General features: G+C 38.0%; 1 protein-coding gene and 1 long non-coding RNA gene across 4 annotated transcripts in view; one reads left to right on the top strand and one right to left on the bottom strand.

The window, feature by feature from the left end:
- Window positions 1–1,103: 1,103 nt before the first annotated feature.
- On the top strand, window positions 1,104–6,595 carry LOC119719815. Of its 2 annotated transcripts, XR_005270002.1 has the most exons (5): window positions 1,104–1,181; window positions 2,178–2,385; window positions 2,881–3,152; window positions 5,266–5,364; window positions 5,865–6,595. It is a non-coding gene; the product is annotated as an uncharacterized LOC119719815 (long non-coding RNA). The 2 variants fall into 2 exon arrangements; XR_005270001.1 differs by lacking the exons at window positions 1,104–1,181; window positions 2,178–2,385; window positions 2,881–3,152 and having other exon boundaries at window positions 4,733–5,364.
- A 4,053-nt stretch (window positions 6,596–10,648) lies between these two features.
- Window positions 10,649–14,186, bottom strand: part of LOC119719618 (integrin alpha-8-like) — a 55,984-nt gene continuing 52,446 nt past the window's right edge. For both annotated transcript variants that reach the window (XM_038189116.1, XM_038189117.1), the window contains 3 exons: window positions 12,766–12,867; window positions 12,402–12,521; window positions 10,649–11,837 (listed from right to left, as the gene is read on the bottom strand). In XM_038189116.1, the coding sequence (XP_038045044.1) occupies window positions 11,772–11,837; window positions 12,402–12,521; window positions 12,766–12,867 (288 nt within the window). In that variant the 3' untranslated portion in view covers window positions 10,649–11,771. The remainder of the gene's footprint in view (window positions 11,838–12,401; window positions 12,522–12,765; window positions 12,868–14,186) is intronic.

Here is a 14,186-nt window from a genome sequence, read left to right on the forward strand (position 1 = left end):
GTGTTATAATTGTATGTGACTGTTTCATGTCTGATCTGTAAACGTTGTTGTGTATAACTCTGATGGTTGATTGTCTTGCCATAGTTTGTCGAGTTTTATATAACAGTTTAGGTCTTAGTTCAGTTGATAGGCTTAACACATCAAAACCACTGTTCGCCATGGTACATGTTCATCAATGTAACAAATCAACTGAGTTGTATGTATTATTAATAATGATTGTAAATCATCTTTGAAAATTGTTTCATTTCACCGACAAAATGTTTCTGATTGCTAGCTTGCTATATGCAATCCTTTTCAATACAAAATTTTGATCAAAATTAAGGCTTTTACTTCCTACCATTTGTTTCCGAATTAATTTTGGCTGAAAAAAATATCTAACATAAAATGGAAGCACTAATAGATGTCAACATTTCTGCTAAAAATGTATTTTTATAGGAATTTAAGAAATTCCTATAAAAGGAATTTAGGAAATGTTAGATTTTGACCAAATGTTAATAAATGTGCATCGTTAAATGCAATCAGTTTAATCCGTTTTTGAGTCGTTTATTTCTTGAGTGGTTATGATGTGTTTGTTTGTGAAAGTTCACCCATTTAGGCCAGTCTTTAAAACAATGTTCACACACATATCTTCCGGCATTGCCGGCAACCACGAATTATGTAACGTGTTTTATTCTGGGGGAAAAAAGTGGTCATTTTAAAGATTGTCCACATATGTTGTTTTGTCCCAGCTTAGCATTAAAACGTAAAAAAAAGGCTTTCGTAATTGCCAAAAGAAAAGGCTAGGCCTCGGCTGTAAATCTTGCATATTAAATCCAATAGTTTCACTACTATTTTGTATTTACTTAAATTTGCCCAATTTAAAAATGCTAATAGGCTTGGGCCTGCGGTAGGGGAACTAAGGACCTTTTCTCCGTTTTTGTGGGGATTTTTTTTGGGGGGGGGGGGGGCGTGGGTCTTCTTTTTTGTAATAAAAAGAGTTGGAGCCCCATGGATTTCTACCAGCCAAAACATATTAACTGTACGAACTGGTTCCATCCCGTATACAAGATGTAATTTTGCCACGATGATAATGGGGCGCCGGGAACCAGTTATATTTGCCTCGACGTGACTCGACACGTGGTCTGTAGCGTCATTCATGTATTCGCGGGCGGAGGAAAAGCTAACGACTGGCGAAAGAAGAAGTAAGTTTTAATCTTCTTTTTCTAAGGGTTGTTTTTAGGCATCCAAAGACGTAACGGAGGTCCATTTATCGTGCAGCATTTATTTTGATTAATTGTTTAAAAAAATTCAATGAAAACCACAAAAAAATGACGTTCCAATTTTATACTCCAAAAAATATGCCGCCGCCAATGCGGCGATGCTGCAGTTTCGGACCCTTATTTAGGTTTGATCAAATTTGAGTCAAGGGTGTCTTTTATCACTCCAAAATTACGTTCAAACCCAACGCAGACTTCACTCAACTCTAATGACACACTTTTTTGTAATTGTGAAAAGTTTCTTGGGGTAGAAATTAGGGCGCGGTTTACGGGTGGTGCCCTGCGCGCGAGTCAGTGCGCCTTGCACCTTCACGGTACACCGCGGTGATCGCCATCTTTATTTTCGTGTTGCGTTTTGTCGTTGTCATCGTCATTTTACCCCCAAATTCAGTTCCCTCAAAAATTCAAAAACCTGCCCTCTATCTATGACAAACCTACATGCTCTTAAATGTCGCCAACTAGTTTGATCAGTTGAATAAATTAAAAATGGATTTTGTTTCTCTTTGGGGAACCAGGCCCGCGACTGCACGATCACCAATATTGCAGGGAACCAACTGAGCACGAATTTTTGTGTGTGTAAACTCTTCGACTCTGCAGCAAAAGCAGACTTTCATGTTCAAGCCTGAAGATTTTTTTATTGTGTGAAAATAAATGCATCATGCATTTGTTGCCATTTAACTAGCTGTAGTGGTCACAAAATGCAAATTTGTGGGGTGGAAAAATAAAAGTTGCTCATTCATGCATGTCATGAGCAGTTATATAATTCAGTTCTATTCAATTCAATTATTTATGGTTAAACAAAAAAAATAACCAAATAATGTGACCGAGATATGAGCTGAATTAAATCAAATTGTTTTTCATTTATTCCTGTAAATTAAGTCTCTAAATTTGGGATTTTTCTTGTTTGTTTTGTTTCTGCAGTTTAAGGACATAATATACAGCACAAGTATAGAAGCCGGGGGACAAGACGACATGTTCACAGGGTCAAGTAACCAAAGTTTTTTGCAGCAGTGTGATCCTGCTCCACCAGAACACGAGAAACAGATGTCTTTGGAACAAGTACTCTTTCTTGGAAGAAGTTGAGATGGTGCAAGTAGAGGCCGGGGGACAAGACTGCATGTTCACTAAGGTGAGGTAACCAGTTTTTTTACAGCTATAAAACAAGTTTTGTTGTTGTTTGTTTTGTTTCTGTAGCTTAATTAATGACAGGCAGCACGAGGATAGAGGCCAGGGAACAAGACTTTATGTTCACAAGGTGAGGTAACCATTTTTTACAGCTGTGGCTATGCACGAAAACCCCAGAGGACAGAAGGCGTTGGAACAGGAACTGATCAATGAAGTGTAACAGAACAAGTCTTTCTTGGAAGAAGTGCAGACGGCGCAAGTATAGAGGCCGGGGGACAAGACTGCATGTTCACTAAGGTGAGGTAACCATTTTGTTGCAGCTGTGGACATGCTCAAGACCCCGGATTGCAGAAGTCTTCGGAACAGGAACTGATCAAGGGAGTGTAGCTGAGCGACTTTTTCTTGGAAGAAGTGCAGACGGCGCAAGTAGAGGCCGGGGGGACAAGACTGCATGTTCACTATTAAATGTTAGGTAACAATTGGTTTTTGTTTTTTACAGCTTTGGACATGCGCATGACCCCCGGATTTCAGTCTTTGGAACAGGAACTGATCAAGCTAAAGGCGTGTGACAGAGCGACTTTTTCTTGGAAGAAGTGCAGACAGCGCAAGTAGAGGCCAGGGGACAAGACTGCATGTTCACTAAGGTGAGGTAACCATTTTGTTGCAGCTGTGGACATGCTCAAGACCCCCGGATCGCAAGAATCGTTGGACCTCATGAACTCCAGACCCAAGTACAGTTTGCAAGCGGAGTCGTTCGATGGATTGTGCAGAGTGAGTCATAGCCAATGGCTTGAATTTTCTTATTTAGTTTTGAACCACTCTGGAAAAATGTGCCAAAAAGTTTCCAATTTTGACATGTACTTGGATTTTTGTTATATTTTTGGCCAGTCACTTAGGCCTTATTGCAAAATGCAAGCATTTTGCCTGATGCACGAAACAAATGGAACAAAATATTTATTACTGCACATCTTACTTTGATTTTCAAACAACTTAAGCTTGAAATGTGGTGGTAGTGGTTTTTTGACGTTTTTTTGGTTTTTAGTTTTACTCAATTAATTTCCTTGCCAACATTCAATTTTGAATGTTTGGGGGCCAAAAAAAGAATATTTAATTTTATTTTCATAAACCACTGACTATTTTCTTCTGAAAAGCTCCAAAAGTAATTGAAATTTTCCCAGAGTTGGTTCAGAACATCAGATATAGTGTTTGTGATTGTGGGGTTTGGTGGTGGTATGTGTTTGTGATTGTGGGGTTTGGTGGTGGTATGTGTTTGTGTGGGGTGGTGGTTTCTCTACAGGTCGTCAGCTCAAATTGAGCATATGTCATCGGCTCAAATTGAGCACAGCAAGATTTACTACAGGACTATGGGATCACCTATATCCCGATGTCCTCCAGGATCAAGATGGGATGTGGGATCTGCTTTATCCCTTCATCCTACAATGCAAGACCAGCAGGACTATGGGATCTTCTATATCCCTACGTCCATCCAGGGGCGGATCTTGGGTGGCAATCAGCTCCCTGGGGAGCAAAATGTTAACTTTCATATTAGAAACATATTCAAAGTGTCATTTACTCCTTGATGGAGAGAAGCAAAAAGAGTTAGCAAGGATAGAAACCAATGTATTGAAGAAAACAAGTCAGTTGCTGATCTTTGCACCACCTATCACCTCTTGAGGAAACATTCATATTTCAAATATTTAGATTTTGGGATCTTCAAACCAAACATTGGGAAATTTGTTGGCCAAGTGAAGTATTTCTGTCAAGTAAGGTTAAGGAACTTGCTCCCTGATCCGTCCCTGCTGCAAGGCTCCACTAATTTAATTTATCTTGTGCACCGCCTTTAGGGCATAAACACGTACTTCCACAGGGACAATCTTTTTTGATAAATGTTCATCATCCATTAGTGAAATGCACAAATTTCACTAAATAAATAGGGTTTTTTTCTTAGTTCAGGGGATCTCCTATATCCCTCTGAGAACTCAAGGCTATGGGATCTCCTATATCCCTATGCCGTTAGGGCTTAGGTGGGTGCGGCGGTTTCGATTACTAATTGGAGTCTGACTGGGTGCTCCAATTGAAGTGCGGCGAAAATCCAGCACAGATTCAAGGGGCGAGTTGCGTCCGCGTGGCAGGTCCGCCTTCCACGTGGGGCGTGGGTCCTACGCAGCGGCCTGGAAACCCTAGGATGCCGTGCCATAAAGGAGCAGGTAGTGCGTCCCTCTTTATAGGGGCGTGGCCCTGTATTCACAGCCGGCAAACGCTGCTACTTCCTATCAGACCGCATGAACCCGTAAGGGGGATGGACTTAGGGGGGCGTGCATATAGGTTAGGGTGCTTTCCTGGTCCTTTGGGGCTGGGCGGGCGGACCGGACAGTCGATAACTGTGTCTGGCCCTCCGGGGCCTACCTTTTATCCAGCAATGGGCCTGACGATACTGAAAGCGCGTTGGGGCTGGTATCCTGGGACCTTCTCGTGGTAGCCCTGTTTAAACTGACCTTACCAGGATATTTGACCTGCTCTCAGAAATTGAGTCTAGTTGCCCAAGTGTCACACATTAGGGTTTTTTTGGTCAAATCAAACATGCATCAATGAAATCTTTGCAGAACTCAGTCCGTTTGATAAATTTCTACAATTTTGGACCACAGTGTGAAACTAAAACTTTGCCCAGAGGGAAAAATTCAAACCCCCATTTCATTCTAAATCATTTTTTTTTTCATTCAGGTCCGTTCAAAACATGCCTAAAACTGGAGATGGAATATAATTGTGAAGTAATTTTTTTGTTTTTAGAAATCTGACTGGTTTTCTCAGAGCAGGTCACATCAGTTCGGTTGAGATGTGCACGGACCAAGGACTAATCCTTCTCTTTCTTTGTTATTTGTTGCAGATAATTGATCTGGTCACCTCGCGCTGGGGACACACTGACAGACATCCAACAAACTGTCTCAGAAGAATCCTGCTGCAGCAACGCAACATTTGATCAAAGGTGAGTTGATCAGCTCGGCAAAATTTGATTGTCACAGAATTCTGTGCTTGAAGCTTGTAGCTTGTATGCTTTTCCCTGTGAATCAGAATTCATAGGATAAAAATAAATGGATGCTGGAAAATCCCTCACGACTAATGAAAATATGCTAATGTGAGGGCAGACTTTTATGCTATACAAATTGGAAGTACCAAAAAAAAAAAACCAACAGTCGACTTGGATAATTGATAAGATGTCTAAAAGTTAGCTCAGTGCAAGCAAAGAATCCTGGTTTCCGCAGCCTCTTACTGAGTTATATCAAGTCATGCTTTGTACGATTGTACATTGTGATATTCACAAGTTGGGAATTTCTAAAGCAGTTTTATTTGGAAGAAACTGCTGCTGGCCCAAAACACCCATTTAATTTGCCCTTAATTTGATCTTAAATTGAACCTTAATTTTGAAGTTGTTAACCTGTGTTAAAAAACCCTAAAATTTGTTTTTCTTTTCTTTTCTTCCTGAAGGCTCATGGTCCGTGTAGTGCTGACGATGACATTCAAGGATCGTCGGCCATGTGACGTTAGCTGAGTGACTGAAACACACTCCGCTTAATTGCATTTATTGCATTTTATGAAAAAAAAACACTGTTTAAACTTGTATGCAGTAATTTCATAGACATGTGTTTTGATATAATCTCAATTTCATCTTTTAATGCATTTTCACTTATTTTTGATGTTTACTTTTAAATTGAAATGTATTCACTCCTTAAACTCTCACAAGAAACAATACAAATGTATCTTCCAAAAAAACAAATATTTTAGTGACTTGTGACAGTTGCATCACAAATCCTAAGTCCATTGACTTTAACCATAACTCAGTCACCTAATTTGCCAGTTTATGAAACTGCACAGACCTGCATACTAGTTGCTGTTATTTAACGGGGAATGGTCGTCTTATCAAAGTTTTAAGCATTGAAGCAAGTTGAGTCTTGAATTATTCAAACTTCCCTAATTTTGAAGTCATTTTCGTTGCAATTTTTTTTTCCTGTTTATTTTTTTGCATGAGTATATTTGTAGTGAAAAGTATTAATTTTGTTATCGACATAAGTATATGTCGCAAACACTGCAAGTTTTGTTCGTTTTTCGGATTTGCTTCCTGGATGGTCAGAAATGTATTGTTAATTTAGGGAAGTATGTGTACGATAATGTCTGAAGTAAAATCTGTTTTAAAGTACAAATAAATGAGTTTGACAGCATATCTTGTGTTAAATTGCATTTATTCTGTCGGTTTCTTTTTTTTTTTATCCAAAACTTTAAAAACCAAGATCCTTGCAGTGAGTGCTTTTAAATTAATTTTTGATAAAAAACGGATTTTTGAAAAAAATCCGGAAAATACTCAAGCAAATGCCTAACAACCATTGCAATAACTTTATCTTGCATTATAAACACTTTGAGGTTATTTTTGAAATTTTTTTTTTGACTTATTTAAAAGCAAGGTAAACCCCTTATCGTTTTTTCAAATTTTGGCTAAAAAAGAATTTTCTTTTTAAGACACAAATATTCAAAATAAGTCCTTAAAAACTGTTGAAATGAGTTCATCATGCATCAAAAGTGAAATTTTTCTTGTTTTCGAAAAATTTAATTTTCTGCCGAATTCTATTAAAAAAGCAAGGTTAACCCCTTACCATTTTTTTTATTTTGGCTCAAATGGATTTTCATAGTTATTCACCAAATCTCCAGAATAAGGGCTTGAAAACTATTGAAATGTGTTATTTTTGCATCAAAACTGATTTTGGGGTTGTTTGAGAAAAAGTGATTTTTGACACAATTTTATTGACAAATGCAAGGTTAACCCCTTACCATTTTTTCAATTTTGAACTTTGTTAGAAAATCCAGAAAATGTTCAAGTAAGAGGCGTAGCAAACATTGCAATATGTTTCTGTTGCATTATAAGCACTTTGGGGTTTTTTCATGAAAGTTAATTTGCGGATATATTTTTTTTAATTTAAAAATGCAAGGTTAACCCCTTACCAATATTTTTTCTTTCAATATTTGGCGAAGAATGAATTTTTTAACAAATGTCATAAATTTTCGAATAGAGTATAACAACTAATTCGGTAGGTTTATCTCGCATCAGAAGCATTTTCAGGATTGTTGGGGAAAAGTTAGTTTTTTTTTAAAATGCAAGTTTAACCCCTTACCATCTAAAAAAAACTGCCTCAAATTAATTTTCCTAGATATTTTAATGAGAGCCTAACAACAATTGCTATTAGCTTATCTTACATCACAAGCAACATTGGGTTGGTTTGTTTTGGGAAAAAAAGGTAATTTTTGACCCATTTCGATTAAAAATGCATGTTTAACCTATTAAGTTGGATAGATCCTTTTAAAATCTTAATTAAACCTGATCAGTTTTAATAACTTTAGTATAAAAATTGTTTTATAGAAAGACATATTACAATGCATTGCATTAGTTTATATTTATGCTTACAAAAATCTAACATTTCTCTACTAAAATACTCTAATTTTTACGGATAGCTTTTGTTTTAGACTTTTCTATTTTGAGTCACAAGGGCTAATTACAAAGATTTGCAGTTCTACAAATTCAATGCAAAAAAAAGATGTTTCAAAAAAGGAAAAAAAAACCTGGACATAAAAATAAACCTTAATGGCTCAAAGTCAATATGAGATTTTAAAAAGTGGCAAAGAATTGAATTTTTTGACTGAACATCAATTTTAAGAAAGAGAATATGATCTACAATGGACAAAATAATTACCATCAGGTCTAGACCTAATTTCTCATTGATAGACTTCTAAGACCACTTTTCCCAAACAGCCGACAAACCATGTAACTTAGCTGTGAACGCCAAGAAAAAGGTTGAACACATTAAACCCTTCTTGTAGACAAATTTCAAGACGGCACTGAAACAAAGAATCTTAGAGTTGTCTTAATGGAGAGAATGGTTTTTTAAAATGGGAAAATGAACGGGGAAAAAAGAAGTCCTGATGACATAAAATGGCCTAGCACTGCAATCTCTGCTTAGAATCTTGTCTGAAATTCTAACAACACTTTCCAACAAACTGCACCAGACCATGTCACAAATCGTGGCTGAAATGTGCATGGTGTAAAAGAAATGGAGTCTAGGTACCAGATATTATTGTTCACACAGTTTGCGGAAGTAGGGCAGTTTATACAGTTTCAGCACTGTACTTTTTGGTAGCACTTTTCTTTTCCTCATCAGCTTCGTTTGAGGAACAAATTCACCACTAATTTATATTTTTCCCAACTACAAAACTAAAAACTAAAAAATTAAGGCTTTTAAAAGAATCTCTGGCAACTGAATGACCTGGTAATTGAGTTTGTTAGCAACAATAACAAAACATATCTACACAATAAAAAAATCAGAATATTAAGTAATTTATATCTATGCCCTACATGATAAAACACCCAAAAATTACATTACAACATACATTCGTATCTATAAATATAAAATATGAAAATCACAAAAATTAGTCCTCTTGATTTGCCCTTTCTTCATAAACACAAATGCACATTATCATTCAAACTAACACTTAAGATTTATCAGAAGTACATTTTTTTAATGAATAAAGTAGGTTATACTGCACTTAAATAGTCTGATTTGCAGGCTATTTCGATCATTGATTCGTCTATAAACTGCACCATGATATCCTGGAAACCATACCATTAGGGCGAATCAAATAGGTAGTTTCCAGTCGCGTGACCATAAATGGGAAAACAAATCAGCTAAAAGTTAATTTTAGGGCACCGCTAATCGCAAAAATTCCTGCTAGCGAAAACTATTTCCGCTTCACGGAGACCATAACTACGCACAGCAGAGAGAATGTTACTTCAGAAGCAGAATTCTGCTCAAAGATTCCACAACCGATATCTTCATGCACGAGCAAGCTTTAGCACAGCTTAATATGCTTAACCCTCCTTTTGTTTGATCAGTCACAGACAGTCAAAAATTCAATCATGTTTCCTGCCATGCCTTCTACACAGGCTAGTCACCAACAGTCGGATCATATTTTCTTGTAGGCACTGTGACCGTCAAATTCCATCAACAGACAAAAGTAGGTGACTGGTAGGCACAGCTGGCTTATCAATCTCCTACAGTCTACGCATAGCTGTATCAGGTTTCATAACAATCACAACCAGTCAATCCTGCTTTATGAAGGCAGGGAGCACTCAACTGCTAAAAACAGTAACCTGATTTGTTTTTGACTGCTGGGCTGGCCTTGTTGAAATAGCCAGCCAGAGAGGGAGGGTTTTAATTACGGTTGGTCATTTCACCTGCTCTATTCAGTGTACGTTATCTAGTAACCATTAAATCAAAATCGACTCCTTTACAAGTTCACTTCAAACGTCTAGATCATATCCCTTTGCTTCTTCAGTATTGCTTTGTTTTTTTTATATAAAAAAAGACTCTACTCTAAAATATACCTCTTCGTGATTTTACAAGTCGTAAGCCTCCAGAGTTTATCTGCAATATTTAAACTCAAAATGTTCTAGGTGCAGAAAAATATACATGTACACAACCACAGAAATGAGCTTAGTGTGGAAAATATTAGCTTAGCAAAAATACAGGGCACCAGCTAAAATGCCATGTAATGGGTAGTCCCTGTGACTGGTGCCCGAGCAGATTTTTGCTTACGAGCAGCTTTGGAGTGTGGACACTGTACAGGCCGAGTGATACTGAGCATGATCCAAATGATTAGTTTAAAGGGAATATACATCATTTGCTTTTGCTGTAATTTTCAGAAATGGATGGAATTGGGGGGTTGGAAATATATAGCAAATATAGTTACACTGATTTTTTTGAGGTTTTGGGTTCGAAAATGCTATAAAAACCAAGAAAAACAATCATTTTCCTGTAGTCTGGTTCCCTGACTCCATATAAGAAGAAACAGAGCAGTTTACATACATTGGGGAATTGTAAGGTCAGGGAACCAGTCTAGCTGGCCTGTACCCGTTCATAGGTGTGTAATCGACTGCAAACAAGTGCGATGGTCAATTGGGGCCAGTATTTGAAAAAAAGCCAGTTTTTTCCAACGCTGATCGGCCGATCAGCGTTGGAAATTGATACAAAAATACCACTTTTCTTGAAAATGACAGTATACCAGGTGCCATGATTTTACAGGATGCTTTACACTGTCATTCACCAACAGTCCAGCAAGGTATTTCAAAATGATTTGGTAGTTTTATTTTTTGATGTTTGCAAATGTTGTATTTTCCCTTTAAGAAATCAAAATCTGGTCCAAAAAGCAATTTGCTTCATGCTGCAAGATTATCTACAGAACCTCAGGTCAAAGCGATCATATTTTAATTTTTTGTTTTCTCAACTAAAACACATCCAGTTTCCCTTCAAAGGTTCTGCTGAAACTTTACCATAAAAAAGATGTAAAAACATGGAAGTATAACACACACATTTCAACAAAAAAATAGGTAAAATTTTACTACCAAAGAAAACCCGGCTAAAACTGAAGCTCTTTTAAAAAGTTTGGGTGGAATTATTTGGTATAAAAATGACCAACTACGGTATGTTTTCCTATTTATTTCTGAACATGCTGCAGCAGCTGTATGCTTGAAAAATTGCTGGTGGATGAAATATACAAAATTCAGTCATGTTGTCTTTAGCATTAGTAAATCTATTCTCGCTTTGTCCGTCACTCAGTTTGTTCCCGCACTCACAAACACATAAAACTCTGAACTTCACGGAATTATTTCTCTCAAAACATTCAAACCAAACACTTAAACAAATGAATACAGCATGTGGAAATAAGGTCAACAATTTCAACCTGCAAAAATTCAGCCGCGTAGTACACACAAATCTAAAAAAAAATATGTTCTTCTAAATACAAGTTCAAACAACTTCAAGACACGCTGCTCAACAAGAAAAACAAAAATTACAGTACTGACTAGGAAGTAAACAGTTATAGTGGAAGACTTTTTTCGAGAAGGCAAATACATCAAAAACAGACGGATTTCAAAAACCTCTTAGAATTTGGTGTGATACACAGAACCGAAAGAAACCGTGACATTCAAAAGATGACGAAATCTCAAATGAAGTTTTCCCGAGGGGTCGCCTGTTTCACGTTAACAACTTTGGATGACACCCCTTCACGAAAAATTGTTTTTGAGTTTACCATTTGAGAGAGATGCCTTACATTACAAAACCACTGCTCCTTCATGTTGCAAAAGACAAATTACTTTCAAGAAAACATGGTTTTTAGAAATGAGTGAAAGTTTCAAAAACACATTTTACAAATGCATGCATTTGAACAATAATGGTAAAAACGAGTGCTTTTTTTTTGGAAGGCATGCGTGCATACGTGTACTTTTTAGTAAAAAATGCGTCAGTATTTGGTAATAGAGTTGTCTAAGTCTTTTGGTGGTCCGTTTCAGCCTCATCATAAATCTGCTCTCTTCTCGTCCGATGCGATGGGTGAGTATTTCTTTCTTTTGAAGAAACCACACTAGGAGAGATAAAGAAAGGACAGAAGACACAAGTCAGTTTTATGTACTGGAACCGAATGGAAGTTGGTCATTTTGCAGGATTGAGGCTATATGGCAAAAATGTGTGGCTGTTTTTGGAGGATGCACTGTGTCAAGGTCTTGGGCCGGACCTTGCGCTGTTTATGCTCAAACGTACATAAATGTAGGCCTATGTTATACTTGAAATCCTCTGTACTGCTCCAGGATGTCACTGGCTCTGCCTCGACATATTGACAGTGATTGCTGGAGGATTTTGCAGGATTGAGGCAGACGTTACTTCTCCAAGGACCACATTCAAGAAATAATGCAGGATTTTGCAGGATTTGAGGCTGTATGCTATTTTTTCATGGAGGCAGTTGGAGGATTTTGCAGGATTGAGGTTACATCCTAGCAAAACTGCCTGGGGAGTTAAGGTTAAATTTGCAGGTTTTTTGTTTACCTTTCAATCAACTTTTGAAGGAAAGTATGAATCAAGCGTTTGACATGCCTGTACCTTTTTAAAAAAAACCCACCGAAGTCGTGATTTACCCACGATTGGACCTTACCTTCCACAGCACTAGGATGACAATTAGTAGAAGCAGCAGGCCTCCTATCACGGCAACAATTATTATCCAAATAGGAACCCTCTTTACAACAGGTTCATCTGGGCTTGCTATCGTTGAAACCTGTACAAGACAAAAATACCACTTTGCTTTAGCTAAGCTTAGAAAATTTGGCTAAGTATAATACAAAAAGGTTACCAGCCAACATTTCATGTGGGGTATACTGTATATGGCTGGTACTCAGTATAATTTTAGCTTGGTACCGTATGTACACCTGCTTACCAACAGTTGAAATTATAATTAATTGATTGATTGATAATACTTAAACGATAACGATAAGCCCAGTCTTTCTGATAAGTTTCCCTACCTCCATCATGACTTGAGGTAATTCCGGCGGGTCTATCGTGTATGGAAGGTTGATCACCCTAGCAACACCTCGGGAGGAAATCACTAACCGGTCAAAGGTCGTCTAAATATAGACAATGAGAAAACAAAATTGACATGATTATGATCAATTGGATTTAGCCAAGATTTAGAAAATTTGACATTAACTTCAGACATTGATTTTGAAAGGTAACAATAAGGCCATTTTAAATCTCTTGCCAACAGCTATCATGGCTATGGGCTCAGTGCACAAGTACCCCCTCTAGAGTTAGAAAAAGACAGTTGGGGGAGATCGCTGGGATGGGCATTCCGTTGTCTGCCAGGGGCTGACATGAAGACGCTACAGATTGGTGCTCATATGGATTACAATTACTTGTGTGTATTTCGCGTAGCGTGCGCGCAAACCAGTGGTCGAACTATCTTCCTATCATGCAGAGAATCCATAGACTGTTCCGTTAAGCCCCGCCCCCATGATGTATTGACCAATCACAGACATATGTATGACTCCACGACCAAATTGTCCAGGTTCTTGACAATAACAACTATATGGGAAGTAACCAAAATAGTAAAGTAAAGTCTGTCCCTAGCCAATGTGGCTCATCAGGCCGGCATTTATCTCCGGTTTCAGTAGAATGAAACGACTGAGAATACAGTCAAACACCTTTATAACAAGGTCCTTTGGACTTAACGAATTACCGTGTTATAACAAGTGCGTTGTACAGTAAACTCCGGCTAAGACGGCACTCTCGGGACCAGAGAATTTGTGACGACTTACGCGAATGTCGGCTTCTGCTGCCGACTTACACAAATACACAAATTGAATCACGGAGTGAAAAATATAGATTGAATTAATGGCCTATGCGCATCTGTATCTGGATCATTCGAACAAGATTCATGGCTAAAATTCAAAGGCTTTGATTTACCCTGGTTTATTTCTACATCCATGGTTGATTCCAGCAAATATATCCTCAATGTTTATCATCACAAACAGCTGTGGTATTGATCACAGAAAGTCATGCATGTACATCTGTACGTACCAAGCAAGGACGGCGCAGCTGGCTAGCGTTAACAGTTGTAGGATATACATGTACAGATCGCTTGCATACTGTACGTCCATGTACATGTAGTGTACATTGTGCAGGTACGTACGTGAACAGTCACGAATTAAATGTGTGCATGGTACTGGTACAATAAGGGGACCCCCAAAATGAACAGAGCGCATGCGTGCAGTCGAGAGGGGGTACTGGTATTGATGTGCTATCGGGAAAACCCCTTTTTGATCGTGCACGTGTAAGCGAACGATGCACACAATGTACAGATTGTTCATAAAACAGTGTACACGTGCGATTAGTGTACACGTATGTACGTGCTGGCCGATGCATCAATCACGGGCAGTGCCATTGA

This window comes from Patiria miniata, unplaced genomic scaffold, assembly GCF_015706575.1.
Source record: "Patiria miniata isolate m_02_andy unplaced genomic scaffold, ASM1570657v1 HiC_scaffold_8, whole genome shotgun sequence".
Taxonomy (NCBI): domain Eukaryota; kingdom Metazoa; phylum Echinodermata; class Asteroidea; order Valvatida; family Asterinidae; genus Patiria; species Patiria miniata.